The sequence below is a fragment of the Fringilla coelebs genome (genome assembly GCF_963513975.1).
Source record: "Fringilla coelebs genome assembly, chromosome: 5".
NCBI lineage: Eukaryota > Metazoa > Chordata > Aves > Passeriformes > Fringillidae > Fringilla > Fringilla coelebs.
In genome coordinates, this window is record NC_140033.1 from 39,798,884 (window position 1) to 39,822,860 (window position 23,977).

At 38.3% G+C, this 23,977-nt stretch overlaps 1 protein-coding gene across 1 annotated transcript in view; it reads left to right on the top strand.

The window, feature by feature from the left end:
* METTL25 (methyltransferase like 25) overlaps positions 1 to 23,977 on the top strand; it is a gene marked incomplete at both ends in the record, with an annotated part of 49,488 nt that overhangs the window by 16,342 nt on the left and 9,169 nt on the right. Inside the window, 5 exons of the mRNA XM_084206364.1 lie at positions 836 to 980; positions 14,356 to 14,450; positions 16,907 to 16,936; positions 18,018 to 18,091; positions 20,200 to 20,293. Coding sequence (XP_084062490.1) covers positions 836 to 980; positions 14,356 to 14,450; positions 16,907 to 16,936; positions 18,018 to 18,091; positions 20,200 to 20,293 — 438 coding nt within the window. The remainder of the gene's footprint in view (positions 1 to 835; positions 981 to 14,355; positions 14,451 to 16,906; positions 16,937 to 18,017; positions 18,092 to 20,199; positions 20,294 to 23,977) is intronic.

Genomic DNA, 23,977 nt, shown 5'->3' on the forward strand with positions numbered 1-23,977 from the left:
CAGGTGGGTGAGATAATCAGATAAAATCAGAATGATTATAGAACGGTATCTCAATTGAGTGACCCTGGCCTAATTTTTTGTTGATAACCTGGAAATGTGAAGGCTCTGGAGAGACTTTATAGCACCTTCCAGTACCTAAATGGGGCCTTACAAGAAGGCTGGAGAGATAATTTTTAAGAGGGCATGTAATGATATAACAAGCCTTAAGATGAAGGAGGGTAGATTTAGATTAGGTAGATACTAAAAGGAAATTATTTACTGTAAGGGTGATGAGACACTGGAAAAAATTGCCCAAAGAAGTGGATGCCACTAGAAGTGTTGAAGGCCAGGTTGGCTGAGGCTTTGAGCAACCTGGTCTAGTAGGACAGGGGGGTTTGAACTAGGTGATCTCCAAGGTCCTTTCAACCCTAATGACTTTTTGATTCTCTGAGTAACAAATATGTCTGGAATTCAAAGCAACACTGTGTTTACCATGTGGATCCCAACTAATCTTGTCAGAAGGGAAGTAGACTGTTATGGATGGTGAGACGAGAGAGAATTTTCATGGAGAAATGGAGGCAAAAGCAAAGTTGCAGAAAAAAGGAAAGTAGGAAATAGAATGGGCAGAAGAGCAGAGCATCTGAAGCTGAAGTTCTTACTTTGTGCTGTGAAGGAGAATGCCCATTTGTTGTTGAATAGTAGTGGGCATACTGCAAAACTGTCAGTACTGCTGTTTGGGAAATAACAAAGCTGCTCTTCACCTTATACCTATATTTAGGAAGTTGGTTTGATTTTATTTGTGCTCTTTCAGTTGATGAAGGAGATGATTTATTGTTGCCTTTCTTTTTCTTCTTAGGACTGTATGATGGTGGGTCTACATACGTGTGGAGATCTTGCTGCAAATACACTACGAATTTTTACTGCCAAGCCTGAAATCAGAGCCGTTTGCAGTGTGGGCTGCTGCTACCATCTGTTGTCAGAACAGTTTGAAAACCAAGACGGTAATTCTTCTGAGCTTAACTTGTGGCTGCCAGTTTGCATGTTAAGAATATTATACCTTTTAATTAATAACCTCTTTGTGTTTGTTCCTTTCCAGTGGCTTATTTAGTATTGGTTTTATTTACTTTATGAGGGTCATTCACTCCCAGATACATTGTTGTTTTTCTGTTATGCCAATATTCCTAATATTTTAACTGAGATTAGGGACATAAGTGCATAACGTTTTTATATGGTTATGACTACAGCTGGTTTTATTCCATTAATTCACTTATAAATGTATAGACTCTTTTAGTCCCATAAGTTTCAATCCTTTTGAAATATTTTGTACCAGATTTTGTCCTCGGCTGTCTGTGTGCAACATCCAATTATGTTAAGTTGTATGTGTACAACAGTGAGCAGAATTAAGATTTTGTAATGTAAGGTAATACTCAAAAAACCAGTCATCTGGGTGCTGTGCCAGTCTTTGCCCATCACAAAACAGTACATATATATGAGTTTTCTTGGGAAGATAACATGAAAATTATTTGTGGATTCAGGATATAGGCAAATTTTCCTACAAATGGGAAGGAGGGGGTTTCATTTTTGAGAGAAAGTTGGTATTTTTACTTGAAATTTTCATTGTATAATGAAAAATATTTAAGGAACTGGCTTTCCTGAGACAAGTGGTACATAGGTGACCTGTCTAAATGACCATCTGCTGACATGCTACAACCTGATATTCATATCAGTAAATCTGAGAAAGGGGTGGCTTGGCAAGGTTTACTTCAGCTCTTTCAGGGAACTTCACAGACACAAAGACACGTGGGGCCCAGGTATTGCTCTTTAAGAGTAGCTGCTTAAGCAGTTATGGCACAGCTCCACACTGACCATGACACATGCTAACTCTTTCTTGCTTTAATAATCTTTTCATGTTGTTTTTAATTAACTCTGCAAATATTTTGAGTTTTTTCCGTGTATTAGTCTTAGTCTTCAAAATACTTCAGCTCACTCCAAAAGAAAAGGAAAAGAAAATACAATTGAAATTTCTGTGCAACAGAAATGCAGTTAGAGAAAAAATATACAATTACTTTTACATCAGAGTTTTAAAAAAATTAAAAACTTTTCAGGTACTTCTCATTAAGTCTGAGTGTCTGAAACATTTGGTTGTTTTTTATTATTGCAAAGAGGACATGGCTTCCTATGCTAGCTATATAGAATTTCTTTTTGCAGACCAGTGCATAAACTCAGACACCCCCAAAGGATCAGGCATGATAACCTTTTCAAAGTTCAAACAAACAGGTATATATGCATGATTAGAAGAGATACTGCAGTTTCATAGCAGTATGAAAATGAAGTCAAATGGCATGTTGGATTGATTTTGCTCTGCTTGAAGGACAAAATTATTCTCAAAGGAGAACATTTGGACAGAACAAAAGGAAATTACAGTATACTTTTTTTTTGAAAGAATATATGTATTGTCCTAGTAATGCTCAAAATATATATTTTTTCTCTTTTTTTACTATTGCTATGAGAGTGCATATTCTAAAATGTATAATGCTGTTGCATTCCCCTACTAAGTCATCTACCATATGGCTTGTTCTTAAATGTGCAGTGGAGGGATAAGAGAACAAGGACTGACAATATCTGAAAGTTAAGATTTCTTCAAATTGAAAATGGGAAAGAATTCAGACTGTATCTTGTGTCTGCATTTCCTATGCATGGACTTTAAACTGACAAAGCATTCTGGAGGATGCTAGGGGACTCTGTCGCTTATCAGATGGTATTGGTCTAGCAATTCAAGCAGTAAACGAGCTCCTCTTGCAGCTGTCAGAAGCAAGTGGATTTTAATGCTGTTTCCAAAATGGATCAAATCATAGCATTTAAGTAGCAAGTAACTTCTGAAGATCATCTGGACCAGATCATGGCACAAAGCAGGGCCAACTTAGATCATTTCAGTCAGGGTCATGTTATGAATATCTCTAAGGACAGTGCTTCAGTAGCCCATTTCAATGTTTGTCCTCACCATGAATTTCTTTCCTTCATATCCACTCAGAGATTGCAGCGATCTATTGCCTTTTTTATTTTGCACTGCCAAGAATAGTCCAGCTTAATCCTTTTTGTTTTCTTTCCTTTAGGAAAACGGCAGTTAGATCCCTTCTTGACCTTCTCTGCAGCTGTTTAGTGCTTTTACCACCAATAAACTCATTTCAGTTATTATGGTGGGCTAAAGAGCCCAAAGACGCACTCCAGATACTCTCACAAGTGCTGAAAATGGAGAATAATCACATGCCTTAATCTGCAGGCTTCACTGTCAAGCTTCAGATTACTATTGATTTTCTACCTATTTTGGAAATGCACCTGTCTGATTCATATCTTTCCATTTTGTCTATGGAGATACTAAGGAAACTTTGCTGAAAGACTTCATAAAATCAAGATAAACTATGACTGCTGTCTCCTAGTTCATGGAGCCAGTCACTGCCTTACAGAAGGCAGTAGTTTGTCAGTGCCTGATGAATTCCTGCCAGTTAGTGTCAAACTTCTTACTCTTCATGGGCCTGGGCATGGTTTCTAGGAAAAGTGCTCTATAAACTTGTTGAGACTATCTGAGCTTATTCAGGTGAAGATGAGTATGGTTTTCACTTGTTTCCTGTAATCAGGATGGACATGACCTGTCAAAGATGATAGAGTATGGCTTTCATGGGGCACCAGTGAGTTATGGGATCCTGAAATACATCCCATGTGGCCACATGCAGTTGTGTATTTCTGGCTGGCCTGTATGGTACTTCAGCCAGTATAACCTCTGCTGTAGGTGGTCCTTTGCTTGCCTAGGCTCTGACACTGAACTCAGGAAAGCTACTGGCTACTCTAGGCCATCAATCAGAGATGGCAGAGACATGGAGATGCTTTGTGTGGAGAGACTAGTTTGAATATTAGGAAGCCGGTTTAGAGCTACATCTCTGCAGTGACGGATCTTCCTAAGAAGCAAAGAGAATTGGGCAAAACTTGCTGCAACACAAGAAATTACTTACTCATTTGAAATCAGTCCAGTAAGCAAGGGCTTGGCTGCGAGGGCGCAGTGGGAAGTTCTGTTATAAAGCATTCTACAGTTATTTTATCTCAACTGGGGAGCCTCAAAGTTTTTCAAAATCTGTTTTTAAAATGTCATTTGTCCTCTTTAAAAACTTTTTTCTTTTCTTGAGCTGTGCACCCTTGAAGTCAAGGTTGTGGCAAGTCCACCTCAAAGCTCTTGCCCCCAAAGTAGCACATTTTCCATCTTTGTTCTTTCTTTAATGGAAACTCAGAAGGCTGTGCTCATAAGTGCAGTTGAAGCAGAGGAGCCAGCTCACAGAGGAGCTGCAATGGACTTCTGCTTGCCATAAATTGGTATGGCTGGACTGTATGTTCTTTGGCATTTAAGATTTAATGCCAAGATCAGTCTTGTTTGAGGCCAATGAAAAATTAGTTTTTCAGTTCATATTAACTGGAATTAACTGGTTTTCATAGGAATAAAATTTACCTGTTGTGATGGCTAACATAGTGTTTATAAGTCTGAGGTGTTGAGTTGACAAAATGTTACTGTGGTGTTTTTGTTGGACTTCTGAATTACCTTGGTTATCACAGGTTTGGGATTATTTTTTTTTTGTTTCTGAGATGACTTCAGGGAATAATGCATTACATTTCTCACATACTCTAAAAATAGTACAGATATTGCAAGATTGGCTGATTCAGTTTGGTGTTGGACCTGCTGTGAATACTTTGTGAGCATTTCTGATAAAAGTAGTTGCCAGCAGTCACAATCTTGAATAATAATGCCCTCAGTATACAATGTCCTTCTCTGTGTCTCTAAATAAGCTGAATTCATCTGGAAATTTTTGTAACGGGACCACATTTCCAATTATGCTGGGAATAATTTTGAACTGTTAAGATCACGAAAGCCTTTGCTTTGATTTATTAGCGGCTAAAACAACCAAGATGTGCTGTGTAACATCAAATTTCAACTCAATTTTAAAGAGTTTAAGCCAATGTCTTTTAACACCTGTCCTTAAATTTCACTGCTGTTATAAGCAGTATGAAATTCTAAGTTTCAGTTAATAAGGAATAATATGACAGCTCTTGGAAAATTCTAAGTAGTTTTACTTCTGCTGTCTCTAAGGAGAATTGTCTGTTTATATAGAGATTCTTGTATGGATAAAATATACATAGCCATTAGTATAATTGATTCCTTTGGGGGTTTTCTTCTCTGTTACTGCATTGGGTATCAATTACATCAGAGTAGAAAGGATTTTACTATTTATCAGAGTCATTTTACATAAACCTATTTACATAGTGAGCCATTATGTCAGTTTTTCTGGGAAAAAAATCAGTTTGCTAATGATTTTTAGGTTAAAACAAACTCTCTGCCTCTGTTCAGGAAATATTCTTAGGATTTTTGGGAACTGTTTTATCTTACATTCAGCTTACACATTTTTGGGGCAATGTACCATCTGGTCTATGATTATCCCTAAACAGAGAAGAACTGAAAATTTAACATATTTTTAAAAAGATGTTACTTTCCTTGAAAAGGAATTTGGGTTTCTGTGTTCTGATTCTCTTCTTTCCATCCTCCATACCGCCAAATACATCAACACCAGTCTAGAAACCAGTGAAATTGTTCAGTATTATATCCTCTGTTTTGAGGAAAAAACACATGCATGTTGCTCTAGAACTACTGTTAAGACCCACCACAGAGATGGGGTAACTGAGATTCTTTTTAATATATCCCTTGGGGCAGAATAGTGAAACGAATGACAGATGAGGAAGAGAAAGAAATGATTAGAGTAGCTAGCAGAGAGGAAAGTTACCATCACCCATTATTTTTGTGCTTCAGGAGCACTTTGCTCTTCAGATGTCCATTGGTTGAAGTGATGGGTCACAGTCTTGATCCGTCAGGGATGGGGGAAGCCATGAAACAAACACCTCAAGGGTTAATATAGGCTCAGGTTCAGGTGGAAATGCCCAGGTACCTCCCCTGTAGGGGGAAGTTTTTACACTTTGGATCATGTGCAGTCCTCAGCACACATGATCACAGCACTAAGCCTGACAGAATTCAGGAAGTGTTTGGGCAATGCTGTCAGGCACACAGTGTGATCCTGGGGGATGGTGCTGTGCAGGGCTTAGAGGTGATCTTGGTGATCCTTTGCGTCCCTTCCAACTCAGCATATTCTTTAATTTTTGCAATTGGAAATAAGAGATCGGTGTAGTAGTACAGATACTTTCAGTGATAGCTATCTGATAGAAGCTCTTTTTGAGGTTGGCTTAAGTACAACAAAACATAAACTCCAGATTGTGTAAGGATTTCCAAAGTCAAGTCACAGCTGGGTAGAGGAGTTCTAAAGCCCTCCAGGAAGCTGTGGAAAGTAGCTTCTTAATAAGGCACTCTGAAAGAAGTCAGCAAAGCTTTTACAGAATAAATTTTGACTATTAAAAGCTATTGAACATAATTAAGGGAAGCAAAAGGGTTGCAAAGGGTAGTGAAAATTCACATACAGAATTTTATCAGACTTGTGAGACATGGGAAAGCCTTGAGTAAGGTGGATTCAGAGAACAAATACTATGAAACTGAATTTTCTAAAGGATTACTTACACAAACAGAATGGCTTGGTATCACTCTGTTCCACTCAAATATAAAAGATTACTCACTGTTTCAGGCTATTAGAGTACAGATGATTTATGTGTAGCCTAGGTATATTTTCAAAGACATTCCACAGCCAATGTCTTAAAATAGCTACCACTGATACCATGGCAACACAGGAAAACACTTCCAAGCAACAGATCAAAAAGCTTAATTTCCTTCCCAAGGCATCTTTAGATATTGCTGCATAGGGAACCTTTCCATGTATTTGTGACACCGTTAACTTGTCACTAAACCCCAGATGTTTTCTATAAAAATTGATTCTGAAAAAAATATGAAACTTGAAAAAATACTAACAAGGTAAGCTTTACAGATGTTAAATGAAAGTATTACCTATTGAAGTTATTATGGCATTTTTCATTAATTAATGTAGCAAGAATATATTAAAACCTGAAACCATCTTACATTTGTATTTTTCTCAGTGTGTAGAAAGTACAAAGTTAGAATTGAGAATGCCAAAGTTTTAATGCACATAATTAAAACATACTCTAGGTTTGGGTGTTGGAAATTATTTCGGTGACAGCGGATTCTGTTTCCTGGAATTAGAGAGCATTTTTCTTCCCCACTGCCCTCTGCTTCCCCCAGCAAAATTTTGCTGAAGTCAGGAGACTTCTTTTGAAAAATACAAATTCAAGGAACAGTGAATTACATGACCAAGGAAGATTTAGTCTTTTCCATGAAGGAAAAGGCAGTTTAGTAGTTATCTATTTTTTTTGGAATAACAGAAGTAGACTGAAAATCTACCATGTTGGGGAAGATAAAGGCAATGGAGGATCTGAAAAAGGTTATTTTAGTGGTTTAGTACTACTTTGATAAAGTTCGCAATATATACAAAGACACAAAGTAGAGTGTATGTGGAAAAAAAATGAGGAGGGTAATAAAGATTAATTTCCACTGAAAAATCTCAGAAGAAAAAAATGCCATTTCAATCCATTGAATTACATAATTGTCCGGGTTCGGGCTGTTATTTGTCTCTGCCCAGACAAGGGTGAGATGGGCTCGCTTTTCGGGCTCCAAAAAACAAGGCTGGACTCTCAGGTTCGGTCTTCAAGGTTGTTTATTATTTCTTATCTACAAAATTTTCTTTCTGCCCAGCCGGGGTCTGACCAGCAAGGCAGCCAAAGGCACTCTGACCGCCCACAGGGCGGCCACCTCCTTTTATAACAAAGTTTACGTAGACTATATTTATCTTTTGTCTCCAATACTTATAATTTTTATTACTAAGTGTACCTTTACTATAAACCTATCAAAAATACCTACGTCACCCGGAAAATGGAAGACAAGAAGAAGGAGGAAAAGCCATGTGGCAGGCCTAACTCCCTCCATCTTGTTCTTTTCCAACCCCCCTGTACCAAATCTTAAAAACTGTGCTTAAGCTTATAAATGTTCTATTTCTATATCTTTTACACGCCAGTGATTCTTATGTCCCCACATATAGGTGGAACATCTCTTGCAGGGTCAAAGTTGAGCCACCAGGTACTTTTTGCAACATCCCAAGGCTCCCGAGCTCCCCAAGGGTTCTCTCGGTAGCTCTGGCCCTCAGGAGAAGTGCGCTGAGTTCCCACATCTCCCCCTTCTGTTTGCACAAAAAGCACCTGTTTCGTGACTGAACTTATGACACGTCGTATACACAAAAGAATACAAGGTGTAACAAACATGAGGACTATAAGAACCACTAAAACCATGAACCCTATCCTCAAAATCTCTTTCCATAAAGGAGAAAGATCAAAAAATCTTGCCATGTCATCGATCCAAGACCCTGTGTCTTCGCCAAGTTTTTTAATACTATCTTCTATTCTTTTGATGTTCTCGTGAATAGATTTTGAATGATCAGAGAGATTCATGCAGCACATTCCTTCAAACTCTTTGCATCCATGCCCATGAGTGAGCAATAAGTAATCAATTGCTGCTCTGTTTTGAAGTGTTGCCTGTCTTACACCGCTCATGTCTTCTAACATGTCGCTCAGTGCAAGAGAGACTGAATGGGCATGTTTGCTTAACCAACAACCCATATGGTCCAGCTGAGTCAAGGCTACCCCTGATGCTGTTTGAGGTGAAAAAATTGCTACTGCAATTCTTCTTGCCTTGTCCCAAGTGTACACTTTGTCATCGCAGTTTGGACCATATTGTTGTAAAGATCTTTTTTCTTTATACTTTTGTTTTCCCATCAATTTTGAATCTGGTGACAACATTGAAATCTCTCCGATGCTGCATGGACCTCCCTGGGTATTCGCAGGAATACCATACCAAATTCTATCCCCACAAATCAAGAAAAGTCCTCTTGGCAATTGCACAGGTACTTGGAGTGACCTTTTGTCTATTGTAATTGTGGTTCTGCACCATGTTGATGCATTTCTATAGAACTCACGATTCGGAGTGACATCGATGGTTTTGTTTGTTCTTGCCACATCCTGAATCTAAAACTGTATGCATATCTCCATTGTCATGGACCCAAAAATTTCCAATTCCTGAGGTTCAGTAGAAGCCACAGGAAGAAGATGTGTCCAAGCACACCACTCATTCACAGGATCCTTAACGACCTGTGAGATTTCAACCTGAGTGTGTCCTGGAATTGGCCATGCATTCACCGGCATCCCAACCATACAGACTGAGAATGGTTTTCCTGGTCTAGAATGTATTAGACAGATGCTATCTAAATTCGCTGCTTGGGCTAAAGCTTCCCAAACGTTCTTTTTTGGTTGGTTAACCGGTAAATTTGTTTTTTCATTTGAGACAATGCATAATGATGTAAGACATATAAACATTACAAAATTCATGACCTCCCCTTTGAGGTGAAACATTGTGGTAAATTCCCAACCAAAATCCCCAAAGTCTTTATTCTTTTGTTTCTTCTGGACCGTTGTTTGCAGCTTGAGCCTTCTCCTCTGTCTGAGTGCTCGCCTCGCTGCTCTTGGGATCAGTGCTCTCTTCTTGCGTCCGAAATGGTTTCACGTGCCGTGCTGACTCTGATGAGGTCACTCTGCGACCCCTATGTTTCCTCACCGGCACTCCAGATCGATCCGGGCTGTCCCGATCTCTGGGTTTTCGGTCAGAGACATGAGGATTTACAACAGAGCCCTTGCTAGAGCTGATTATTTTCGGCGCGACGGCACCGGGGACCCCTGTTTCGCACGGTAATTCGCTTGCAGAAATCTCCCCAGAACCCGTCTCCCCCTTTGTTCCCATGGATCTTGCAAACGCCTCCTCGGGCTTTGCCAACCCATGACCCCTTGGTCCGCTATCCTTTGCGGTCCTTTTCCCGCCGCTCACTGCGGCTTTGCTCCTCCCGCCGCTTCCCGCGGGTCCGCTCGCCCCGCCGCTGCCCCCCGTATCAGTGGCACGGCTGCGAGCTTGGCTGCCCCCCCGCGCCGCGCGGCCGCGGGAGAGCGAGGCTCCGCCCCCACCCTCCGTGTTTTCGACTCCACTGCCTGAATCAGAGATTGAGCTGAGGTTTAAATCGCTTTCTGACTCTGAGGTTTCAGGGCACTCCGGGAGTCCCTCACACAGCTGGGCTGGTGGGACTGGAGGTTGTATTTCTCCCTGCTTTTCCTCTTCAGGAAGTGTGTCCCCTTGGCCGACAGGGCTTAAAGGCAGCCTCTGTCTTGAGCCATTGTTCCCTCCCTCGGTCTTTGAGGGTGTATCACGTGTCTCTTTGGCTACTGTGTTTGACTTAGCCATGATTGCTTCTAACATAGTGCGTGCTGGAGACAGCAATCTAAAAGCTGTCTCATCCTTTTTTATTGTTAATAAATACAGATGTCTGTTCACTTCTTGCCAGAAACCCACTTCAAATAGCAACCGGGTCTCTGCCGAAGGATAATGACATCTTGTCCACAAAAGCAGGTGTTTAAGATCTGGCTTTGATATTCCTAATGTGTATGTATCTGCTACCCTTTTTAAATCTGACAAAATTTGTATTTGATCCTTTGAATATGAAACCCCCATTTCGTGTATATTATTAAGAATTCTCTCACCGAAATCGTCGTCAGGGAAGCCGGAAATGTCCTGGATTCTGGCCAGCAGTTTTCAGGAGGTGGAATCAGAGGCGCCTTTCTGGTTCCGTTTCAGGCTGTCCTGATACGAGGTGTTTTCGGCAGAGAGTGGAGTGAGGTGGATTATCAGTGGCTGCAGTCGCTTCAAACTCCTGGCTGGCTTCTGAAGGTATTATCTGCGGTGACCTTGGCACACGTCCCAGACCGGGAAATCTCCGCTTCTTTCAGGCTATCAGTTGTGGTCCCCGTCTCAGGACTCCTGAGCCGTCTTCTGAGAGTCCTCTTCTGGGAGCCTTCTTCTGGGAGCCCTCGGGCCCTCTTCCGAGAGCCCTAGGGCTCGGTGGGAGCCTTGCAGCCCACCCAAGGGACAGCCAGATGTCCGGGTTCGGACTGTTATTTGTCTCTGCCCAGACAAGGGTGAGATGGGCTCGCTTTTCGGGCTCCAAAAAACAAGGCTGGACTCTCAGGTTCGGTCTTCAAGGTTGTTTATTATTTCTTATCTACAAAATTTTCTTTCTGCCCAGCCGGGGTCTGACCAGCAAGGCAGCCAAAGGCACTCTGACCGCCCACAGGGCGGCCACCTCCTTTTATAACAAAGTTTACGTAGACTATATTTATCTTTTGTCTCCAATACTTATAATTTTTATTACTAAGTGTACCCTTACTATAAACCTATCAAAAATACCTACGTCACCCGGAAAATGGAAGACAAGAAGAAGGAGGAAAAGCCATGTGGCAGGCCTAACTCCCTCCATCTTGTTCTTTTCCAACCCCCCTGTACCAAATCTTAAAAACTGTGCTTAAGCTTATAAATGTTCTATTTCTATATCTTTTACACGCCAGTGATTCTTATGTCCCCACATATAGGTGGAACATCTCTTGCAGGGTCAAAGTTGAGCCACCAGGTACTTTTTGCAACATCCCAAGGCTCCCGAGCTCCCCAAGGGTTCTCTCGGTAGCTCTGGCCCTCAGGAGAAGTGCGCTGAGTTCCCACACATAATCAGCCAAAAGCAACCATTAGGTGTAGGGTTGGGATTCAGAGATTCTGACAAAGCTTACAGCTCCAGGGACACCAGGGCTGGAAAAGGCATGACAAGGGGAGCACGATGCTGCACCAACATTGCTGCCTCCACGCCTTTCTGATCTGGCTCATCCCATGGAACTTAAGTCAGGCTTATTTTTCCCAGTAATGTGAAAGCTTGTTGGTCTTGTTGTTTTAAAAAGACCATATTTTACTGTAAAGCTTTGTGAAGTAAAATTTGAATATTAGCACACTAAAAATTGTAGTATTATTCTTAGAGATGAAAGTCAATGGATGGCCTAATGTTAAAGGTATTGGAAAAGCTTGTTCCATTCTCTTGAACTTCCTTGTCATCATTTGTACATATACAGAGTTGGCAAATGTGAAAAGGATTTTACCTTTATCTTACTTATATTGCCTTATAATTTTTTAATAAATACCATATCAATAAAAAATATGATGATGTTTTGCTACGATATTTGCAGCATTTTAATAAATGTGTGATTCAGTCTTTTTTAGAGGTTAGGTTAAAGTTCTTGGTATTTAACTAATATCTTCTAATAATAAACACCAGTATAGCTTCAGTTCAACTCATCAAATGATTGCCTAAAAATCTCCCACTCTGTTAACTGTTCATAGAAGGAATTCTGTCTGATTGGTTACTCTGTACTGAATTATAACATGGTTGCTTCATGCATTGTTGGACACTTGAGCTGTTTCCTGTGAACTGTTTCTTGAATATTCTTTGAGATTTATACAGGTTAGAACAGCTGTTATGTTGTTAGATAGAAGCACAATATAGTGAGCTATATAATATTAAGTATATCTGAAATAATGGCAGGCATTAAAAAAATTCTTGCTTTTTAAAATGTAGCTTGAGAGCAGACTGGATGTGAAAAAATAAATAGAACTTAAAGCAATATTGTAGATGTATGGTCAACTTGTGATATATATGAAAAATTTCTTTCTGACTTGAAGCATTCGTTTCCCTCTCTTTTTCTCCTACTTTACAGTTTCAATAATTTAAATGAAGATGATGCTTTGACTGATAATCTTTTGTAAAGATTACCTGAATTATGCATGAATACAGTGCACTGATATTGAGATTGTAGCTGACAGGGTAGCAACTTTAACTTGAATGAATGATTCGTTGCCTGGAGGACAGGGTATAAATTGGAAGAGATTTGCTTGAAAAGATCAAGGATTTAATCTTTCTAACTCAGTTTGCAAATTTTTATTTTGAAATATTTTAACAATATTAGAAAGACATATTAGTGAGATTCATACAATAGGAACCATGTCAGTCATTGTTTTCTTGCACTCAATAAGTTTTTACTGCCATCCCTGCAGCAGAAATATCCATGTATTCCATGTACTGCATAATTAGACTTGAAGCTAGTTAATATTTTAGAGCTTGTCATGAGGCACTTACAAATTCTTCATACATTTCTAGTGCTGAAACCACTTGCAATCTGTTTGGTCAAATTTCATCTTCATTTCTAAGAAGTCTTCTTTTTCCTTCTGCTAATCATGCCAATAATTACAATCCTATTCCACGGTTCCCAAACCAGTATTCAGCCCCTAAGAGCCTCTGGCATTCCTCAGGGTTAAAGGGGAGCAAAGTGTGAGGTCACCTGCAGAGGTTTCTTGCCTGGTTGCTGTTACACTCTTGTGGTCAGCTGAGACTGGGCACTTCTGCCAGAAAGCCAAAGGCTTTCCCTCCCTCCCATGAGTTGTGAGGAGGGTTCTTTATAGTTGGTTTTTTTTTTCTTTGCTTAACTTTTATGGAGTGAATTCTACTTATATGTATATATCTCCAACTGTTAGTAAATTTTCTGCTGTCCCCTCTTTTTAACCCCATTATATGATTTATTCTGAAATATGCCCCAGTCCCCTTCCTGTGCTAAAAAGCCAGGATCTTGGCCAATTTTTGGGGCTTTTTATTTTAAGAAAGCATTAAATCTTATTCACTGTTCTAAAAATCAGCTGACAATGTGTTAATGAAAACTCTAAACATTTAGAGTTTGTGTACATTTAGACGTGACTATTAAGAACATCTATAAAGTAATCTCTGTACCAGTTTTCCCACATTTGCATTAGTGTTAAACATGAATAATTGTCTTGTTATTCAAAATACAAATGATACTGAAACTGAGCACAGATTGTGATCCAAATGCTTCTTGGTGTTTTGAAGAAACAGCAAGAGCCTTTGCAGCTGCTCTTTTGTGGAAAACAAACATTCTGCCTTACAGCAGAATGTTGTTTCAGAACTAGAATAAACAAATACATATTGTTCTGTGTGATGTTTGAAAGATGTTTGGGATAGAATAAGAAGACAATGAGAAGTGGTACCGAAGCCCTGCTGCATGGAATGACTGTTTGGCCTACATCTTGTGATTCATGGCATGGTGTAGGTTGCCATAAGTATTTGCAAACTTTTCACTGTCCCTTTGACTGTTTTTTCAGTAAATTTTTGTAAATGGCACTCACTTAAAATTGTTTTGGAAAATGTGAAATTATCAGAAATTCAGCATAAACTAAAAACATCTGTTACAGGGAAAACATGTTTTTTGCAGCACCACCACAAGTTTCAGTACTGGATGAGAGCAGTTAAGTGTTTCTACTTTAAACATTACCTACTGTTCATCTTGCTCAATCGATTGTGTATTCTGTAAGAGGAAGAGCTGTGCCTTTTTTTTCTCTCCATATTGCAGAATGCCACAACCAAGTCTGGGGGTTTCCCATGTGTCAGTACTTGAAGGACAAAGGCTGGTGCTGTGGTCGCAATGCTAGGATGTCAGCATGCTTGGTATGATTCCCCTTCCTTTCTTTTTCTACTGAGAGCTTTGTCCAGATGTTACAGGATTCATTGTTTTTGGCTTCTGATCCTGAAGCCATGACTTTAATCCAAGAATCTACAGGATAACATCATTAATGTTGTAAGCATGATTAATTATATCTGAAAAAAATAGTATTGACCTTTCAGCTTTATATATTTTATACTTGCTGGAGGCATGAAAAAATGAGTATTGATAGAAATATATTTTAAGAGTGGACAGAAAGGCCAAAACTTTGCTGAAACCTAAACAAGGTAACCCCTCAGGATAACAGTTCTTGGCCAAGGATTTAGGGAGAAGCAAGGTAATTGTAGAAGGATTGCAATCAGTAACTCCCTCAATGCCTTCATGATTCATAGGAATGAATATTCTAGCTGTTTAAAACCTGAACAACCCTGCCTAATCTAAAAACTAGAGGAGCTTTAAAAATCCATGTAGCTTAAGAGTCTGGAAACTTCATTTTAACATTGCACTAAGAGGTGAAGTACTTTTAAAGACTTAGCCTCATCAAGATAGAATGATGAGCTGTTGTCTAATTTGAAAAAATAGAGAGGTACTGAAAATTTTGACCACTGTTTCAGTTAGAAAACCACTGTTACTTCCCTCTATTAATTTTTAATTTATGATATCCAGATAAATCACATCAGGTTTTGGCTAGGCTCTGCTGCTAGCTCCATACCTCCATTACAGAGAAGAGTATAGGCTAAAGACTCAGTGTGGACTAATGTATTGAGGTTATGTAAACTTGAACTACCATGATAATTAAATGCTGTCAGGAGAAAATATAGGAGGACAGTTGTTTAGGATCCATAAGGCTTAAATGTGTTACCCTTGGCAAAGTAAAGGAAAAGAATTGTTAATTTTAGAGATGTAGCTGTAAAACTCAGCAGAAGAGCTTTCTAAAGGGATTTGCCTCTTCTCTTTTTCTTGTCAGTGTCATACAATACCAGTCCTTCCTCAGCTGACACATTAGCTGTTTCCTATTCCATTTCTTTTGGAAAGAAAAAGGTTGGGCTGTTTTTCAGCAGTGGTAGGAAGATAAATTTTAGAAGTAAATGACCCCCAAGAGAGTACTGATCTTGCTATATATATCTATTTTACATTTCTCACAAATCACAGAAATTTGGCAATTAAGAACTTTTTGTTTGAATATTCACAAAAGGCAAAGAGTTCTCCTGTGTAACTAGATACTTCTCCTGTTATGTTTGTAATTGTCTACATGCATTTTTCATGAGTAGGATTTTCCTTGCCATGTAGGATGTACAAGGGAGCCAGCACAGAGCCACTAAGCACCCACATTTCTTGGGCTAATGGCTGGTTAGCAGAAAGTCTGCTGAGCAGTGACACTCAGAATTCAAATAGGTTGAATTGCCAAGGGCCAGAGGTGTTGGGCAAGAGTTCCAGTTTCAGAGCCTTACAAAACATCTTGGAACCCATACCCATCTCCTCAGCAGCAGCAGATGGATGCTGCTGTGAGAGCTTACACAGCAAAAGGCAAACCTGATAGTTGGCCAAAGCCATGAATGGAGGAACTGCAACTATGTGGACTGTGTCTGAAGAACAGTGTGACATACCAGATCAGTTCTACAACAAGAAGGAGGAGTGGGTGATTGTGTAACAGGCAGTCTTATTTTCTGTAGTGAAGTTTAGGAATAAAGGTGATAATAATCTGTAAATGATGAGGCATTTTTGGTTTGCTACCTAATTTGATGTAGTATCAGATAATCAGATACTGAGGTTTTGTCTTCATTTCTCCTATGATCTTTAAAGCTCTGTTTAAAATTTTGTGGGCACACTGTCTTTTCAACTGTGAAACAGAATTACATGCTTCTAAGTATTTGTTGTTCTTTGTCACTATGCATGATAAAAATCAAGTAGTCTCACATCGACATCAGCATTTATAGAATGAAGACTCTAGTGAAAAATAATGCACATTATTTTAAACTGCAGTCTCTCTGAAGTTACTTTATTTGCCTGTATATTAGCAGTTCAATTTATCTGAGTAGTAGTGATTAAAACTAATATTATCCATTGAACTAGTATTTATTTTTAAATAATTAAATATGCAAAGTGAATTATTTGTACTTCAGTAGAAATATATTCAAGAAAAATGCATTTGCTTTTAGCACTTTCACAGAGAGTAATCCTCTAAAATTCTTGTACAATAGAAAGAATAACAAGCAAATTTTCCATGTATATATTTCCACACAGTTGGATGTCATTGCTTCTCCTATAAATAAACCAAAATAACAGGAGTAGCTGCTTATGAGTGCCTAAAGGTATTAACACTTGAAAGTGTGCAAGCTCATGTTATGTCACACCATTAATCTTTTAAAATGTCATCTCCTCTGACTTTTATACAATGTGTTTATAAAATGTTATGATAAAGAATAAACATATCAGCAATTTAATTCCTTGACTCTTAAAGGCTTTGGAGAGAGTTGCAGTTGGCCAAATGGTAAGTAATACTGTTTATTTTAGCCATTCTAAGATAAAATGTGTTTTTCCCCCTTGAATGTTCTTAATCCATGGCCTTTTATTGAACCTCTGCATATCTGGAATCTGAAATACTGGCCTACGCCATGTCAAATCCTGATAGATAGCATGTGTCATCACGAAATCACATTTTTATTGCTGTGCTTGTACTTAGTGAATCTGTCTTTTTTTTACAATTAAGAGTCTGAGAGAAAAAAAGCACAGCTAAAAATTTAAGACATTAAACTACCCTTCCTAACTTCCTTTGCTATCTTTCAGCTAATGCATAAATTCAGTGCAAATGTCCTTCTAATATTCCTGGTTTGGATCACTCTATCCCAGTGTTTTATTGACTAATGTAAAAATAGACATTGTTATGACAAAAGCTTGAACCTGTTAGAAACATCATCATTATTGTTTTTAATCCCTGTATATTTTTTCCCTGTGAATATTTTGATTTATTGTTGTGCAAATTATCCTTAAGGGATGGTGGGCATCAACTGTGCAAGTATTTAAAAGGCCAGGCAGAAAGACTTCTGTCCATATTCAATAAGCCCCCTGACCCCAGAAGTCCTTTTCTGTGTATTTTTAATTGGCAATCATTAACTGGTTTTATGCTAACATATTTTCCATAGACAAATATATGAAATTCTTAGTATTTCTTTTTAGCATAGTACTTTGTACATGGTTCAGACTAAAGTCTGATTGTAGATGATTCAGCTAGGTAATTACTCCTTTTGTCTTCAAAACAACTTAGATAATTGTTGTTTATTTTGCATATTAGAATTCAGATCATGTACAGTGCATTTTCCTCTGTTGTCTTTCTTTCCATCAAGAGAGTCTGGGTTTGTTTTTCTTCTTTCTTGCATTTATGGTTTTGTTAGAATGTGACTTAAAAACATAATTTTAACTGGATGCAAGAACATTAGTAAATTATCCTCTTAAATCTGATATGACTGATAAATAACTCAATAAATAGTTAGGGAAGCCAATACTGGTTTTGTTACTCTGATCTTAATTTCAGTGCCAATTTTAAATCCTTGCTGTTGTAAAACTTTTTGCAGCTGCCTACAGAATCATTGTTTTATCGAGCTGTTCTTCAGGTTATTATAGAAGAAATTTATGGTGTCACCAAAAGGTAGGAAGCTCTGAATTCACAGAATACCTACTAAAGATTGATCTCATTCTCTTCCACCTCTGTGTTGTAGAGAAAGTATGTTTTGGAAAGCAGAAGGACATAGGAATTGGTCTCATCAGGTGGTATATACACATCGGTATTAAAATGCAATATAGACTTGCTCATCCTCAATCCACATCACAAATGTATTGCCCTTCCTTTACCTGTAGCTGTAATGGCCCTGTTTGGTACTGGGTACATGGGTAAAGCACATCTTCACCTGAGAACACTCAGCAAATGCACTGAAAAGTCAGCGCAGTCCTGGGCTACCCTGTCATGCAGAAGTCCTGGCAGCTTTGATACTGCAGATGGAAAAAGGCATTTCTGTTTGTCCTGAGAAAAACTGCTGACAGCTTGATGGCCATCATGGCTCTAAAGAGCTACTCACTGCCTGTGCCTACACTGGCAAATGCTGCTTCCTTGTAGGAATGGTATTTGGAGAGCTGCTGCTGAGGACCTGACATCTACATTATACTCTTCTGTGGTTGCAGTTGGATTAGATTTTATCTTATTCTGTGGGATGTATGCCTGTTAGCGCTTGGAGCACATCCAGAAGCACACCTTCCAATTTAATTTAGTTTGAAAATAACCCATTTTTTGAGCTCTGATACTATTTCACGGTGTGAGCCAAGGCATGAGAGGTGGGAAAAACCAGAAAATTCACTTCAGAAGTATACTCCTGGTCTAAAATAAGTGCTAATGCAGATACCCTTAAAACTTTTGCTTACCCTTCAGAAGGTCAAATTCCTGAAAGAAGAAATGCTTCTTTATTTTAAAATTGCATAAAATATCACAGAAGAAGTCATGGCTGCTAAAGTGCAAAGAAAAGAAAAACTGTGCGGTAGATTTTTCAGTTTTGGAAGGAAGTATAATTTGGAGGAAGTAATTAAGATTTTATGTCTGTAATGAAGACAATGGCTACCTTGGAAAGACCTGTCTCACCCCCATTTATTTTTTTTTTCCTGGGCAAGATGTTAAATGCCCATCTTCCTAGGAATGAAATATCAACATAATCATTAACTGATTCTCAGTCTGCATCAGCCTAAATGTTTAGGTCTATTTGAATATTAAATATGACAGCAGAAATTATTCTCAATGAGTGAGGGTCCTTGACAGCTAAACAGCATTAGAACTGCCACTGAGTAAAATCTTTTGAAATCTTTCTGTTGACTTCAGGTGTTTGTTCTGGGTTTTAGGTAAGGAGATAGGTTTTACTAAGAATAAAGAGGGCAAAAGTAAGATACTAAGATACTTTTACTCAGTTTTTCACTAGGAGGGTGCGGGGAAAGTGTATTTCTTGTTAAGTAATTCAGTAGCTGAAAATTCTGTACCTGAATATTTAACTCCTACTCTAGAAGAGAAATAATGTTAGACTCAGTCAAGAAAGTGAATTCAGACTTAAAAAAAACTTTGTGTGTTTTTTCTCCAAGATATTTTAAGCACAGGGAAGAGAGCAAATATGAGTGGTCTGCTAGGATTCATTCTTCCTATGTGTTTTTTTAAGTTTTTGTGAATTATTTTAGTGTATTTTTTGAAACAACACACATTTTTGTCTGGCTTGAAATGCAAGCTATTGAGTTGTGAACAGGACAGAATTCTGGCATCATTTAATCCAATAAAAATTGAAATTATAAGAACACCAGGTAACAAGCAAAAGTGACATTTTTTCAGTTCAGTGGTTTCTGTTAAATAAATTACAGCAACATCATGGTAGATTATGGAAGTAATATAGAAGTATAGAAGGAAATGTCTGTCATTGGAAATAATAATTTTGTCATTCATATAAGGAAATAAAAAATGTTAGTGAAGAAATTAAAAAGAAACTTCAACTCTCTCAGAATTTTAGGTAAAATAATAACTGTATTATAACCATAATATAATTACAGATTTGCTGTGTCTAGAAGTTACTTCAAGTATTAGCTAGATTGTTTTAAGTGGAAGGGGCAAAAAGGAGAGTTGTTACTAACTTGGCAGTAGTAGCCATCCAACTGATTTATTTCTCTTGTTAAAAATATGTGTATTTTGTTGTTGGATGTATAAAAGCCTACACCTCAGTACTGTCTTTGCAGTGATCGACATGTTGGAAAAACCTTCTCCAAATCATCCTCCTTCATAGACTATGTCAGACGGTCTCTGAAAAAGCTGGAACTGGATGATTCAAAGGTGAGTCACTAATTGGTGACTATATGAAATTGTTATATCCATATAATTTCTTAAGGCAGCACCACAATGCAATGTTTGAGCCATTGAGTTCATTTATGTCATATGTTGCTGTATGAACAATTTATTTGAAGACTTAATACCTTTAAGTTAGTAAATGTTAAGAAAACAGATTAAGATTTTAAATCACTTTGTTAGAGAAAAAGAAGTAAACATAAAGTACAGATTTAAAATAATTTTGAGATTTTATTTATGTTCTTGAGTATCTTGTCTTATTCTTATTCCTACAACTGCTCAGTTGGTCAACAGATGGCAACATAGCATTAGGCATGGAATATGATTGTGTGACGATCACAACCATGTTGTGAGAACAAGTTGTGCAAAGGAGACACTAGAGACTACTAGACAGATTATTAACAAATTAAGTACAATCAAAGCAAGTGGGAGTGGAAAGCATGTAAAATATTTAAGGTAAATGTTGTTGCAGTCTCTGGTAATGTTTAAAACCTGTAGTCAAAATGTCAAATCACTTAAAATTTGCCAGGCACATCAAAGCATGAGCTAGGAGAAACAGGCAAAACCAAATAAGCGAGTAAATCCAAATGACATTGGAATCATCCTGACAGCATTAAGAAAAGGACTTATGCCTGAAGTGTACTGTATTTTAAAAGGATTATATTTAATTCTGTAGTTAGCAAATCACAACTAGAGAATGTAGTTACCTGTTTGCTTTTCTGAATGAATAGGTACTAACAAGACGCGTTCACCCCAGCTAGAAATAAAATTATGTCTTTCTTCATGTGTGTACAGTCACCCAAAACCAATAGTGGACTGTTTGTGTAATAATCAGTTCACAAGATCAATGATTGAACTCTGCTAGTGCAGATATGTTCACTGTTTTCTTTAAAACCAGTGAGCATAGAAAGTTTGTGTCAAGAGGTTTGATTTTAGATAAGTTGCCTTTTGCTAAGAAGGGTCTGGACAAATGCAAGTTGCCCTGAGACAAAGATATCTGTCAACACTACTTCAAGCTGCACATTTATGTGGTTGCTAAAGACCTGATTCAAATAAATGCTTACTTTTGCTCATGTTTCTCTTCATTTTATGTGCAGCTGGCTGCATACTGAAGACTGGATTTTATGCTGATGTAAACAATATTATTTTTTATTTCCCAGCTATATTGAAATCTGCAGCAGCACAAAACCAGTGCTATTTTGATACTACTGAGAGGAAAGTTGTTACTGCTCCCTTAACAGTGGTTCTGACCCTGCAGTTTTCATGGTGGAGTCAGCGCTGTATCTACACAATATTGGAGAATGTGTTAAATGCCTCTCTTCAGAAAAAAAAAATACTTACATAGCTAGAAATGTGATGAAGCCTAAACATTTGCTCTGAAAGACAACAAAATCAAAGAGAAATTTATGTGGAATTTGGGTTTTTAGCTCTATTTAGAAATGAACAAAAGAGCAGCTGTACTGCATAGACCAAATGTGTACTTTGTCTCTGGCAGTGGACAAAAACCAATGCATTGGGAAGAATATAAGGTGGGAGCAAGCATATATGAAGCACACTTCCAAAATAATCAAAAATGTCCTTGTCATTCACCAAAAAAAGGGAGGCAATAATTTTATTAATGCATAAATATATTTAGGTTATATTAAAAAAGCAGCTAAAACTTAGTGACGTTATATAAAACAACCAGAGAACTATGAGAAAAAATTGTTTCCATATGGGTCTCTGTTTCACATGTGCAAAGATATTTTCTAAAATACAGAAGTCAAGAAACTGTGAGTCTCCAGTCTTTTACTAGGCTTATCAGAATATTAAACAGAATTTCATCTCTATATGATAATAAAAGTACTGGAAAGGAAAATAGAGTAGTAGAGGCACTGTTTCTAGGAGTCCCTGCCAGGGTTTGGTAGCTTGTCATGTATGGTAAAATCTTGCATGGTTTTTATCACTGAAGCTGAATCTGTACTGTGGGATGTAAACACTCTTCTAAACTTAATGGTTCATGATAAGCCTCACAGCTGCTTCCTTTATACACACCAATACCTCTGTTTCTGATCAAAAGGTAGCCCTGGGGCAATCCAGTCATTTTCCAGTTTGGACAATTGTGGAGGCAGGATACTCATTTTTTTAAGTGTGTGCTTTTTGCTAAATATTACACTGATGAAGACTCACCAGGTATAATTACCCAATTACTAAGGTTTTTTTGGCTGTTGATTTTAAGTAAAGATAAGGTCTTGAATCCTGCCAGTAATTCATGTGAAGAAACCCCTCTGTGTTGTCTTTCCTTAATGAAATAGATATGAAGTTTTTGCTTATGTGAAGCAAGAATTAGACTCTTTATGAAAAGTGTCTCAGTCAGAAATTAGAGTGAGAGTGCATAGTAAAACAGTTTCTCTACCAAAAAAAAAAAAAAGGCATTTATCAATAACCTAGCACAATTGATTGTTAAGAATTACTGCTCAAGGACTGAAGTTTCCTTTTAAGTGAGCCAAAATAATTTCCTCCATTCATGGTTTCTCTTTTTAGTGTGGGAGGGCTTGTCTGTTAAACACCTCGATGCAAATGAAATCCTTTTTTATGGCTTGATACAGGACCATTGCCTTCACACATCTCTTCACCTCAGTAGTAAAAATGAGGTATAAACCATGACTACTGAATTTCTGACAAAACATTCTCATTCTGTGAGGGCAGGGAAAGGTCTTGTAGTGTGAGCATGCTGCTTCTCAGGTATGGTTATATTGCTTATAGCTTCAGAATTAATGGAATTGCTCTCTGGGCCATGGATCATAAAATCATAGAAGGGATGTTAATGATCATCTAGTTCCAGCCTCCCTGCTGTGGGCAGGGACACCTTTCACTAGGCCAGATTGCTGAAAGCACCATCCAGCCTGGTTTGAACCTTGCCAAGGATGGGGCATCCACAGCTTCTCTGCAAACCTCTGCCGTGTCTCACCACCTCATAGTGAAGAATTTCTTCCTTTCGTAATCTAAACCTCCTCATTCATTTTAAAGGCATTTCTCTTTGTCCTGTCACTACATGCCTTTGTGAAAAGTCCCTCTCCACCTCTCTTGTAGGTCCCTTTTAGGTACTGGAAGGTGCTTTAAGGTCTCCTTGGGGCCTTCATTTCTCCAGGCTGCGCAGCCCCAGCGCTCTTAGCCTGCTGGCCACAACTCTTGTAGTGTGGGCATTCAGTGAATTCCTCATCCACTGGGTGCTCTCAAGTTTAGAGACGAGCATGTCATGTGGGATAATGGGAAATGTTTTGCACAAGTCCAGGTAATGATGTCAGTTGCTCTTTCCTTATCAAGCAATGCTGTAACTCCTTCATAGAGGGCCACCAGATTTGAAGGCACAGTTTGCCATCGATGACCATGTTATCTGTCACAAATCACCTCTTCATTTTCTATGTGTCTTAGCCTACTTTTCAGGAGGATCTAATGCATGATCTTAGGCATCGAGGTGAGACTGACTGACCTCTACTTCCCCAGGCCTTCAGTTTTTTTCCTTTTTGAAAATGAGTTATGGATTATGTTCCCCTTTTTCCATGGGAACTTTACTTGGCTGACATGACTTCTCAAATATGCTGAATAATGGCTTAGCAACTTCATCTGCCAGTTCCTTCAGTACCTACAGACGTATCTCATCAGATCCTATGGACTTGAGCATCTTCAGGC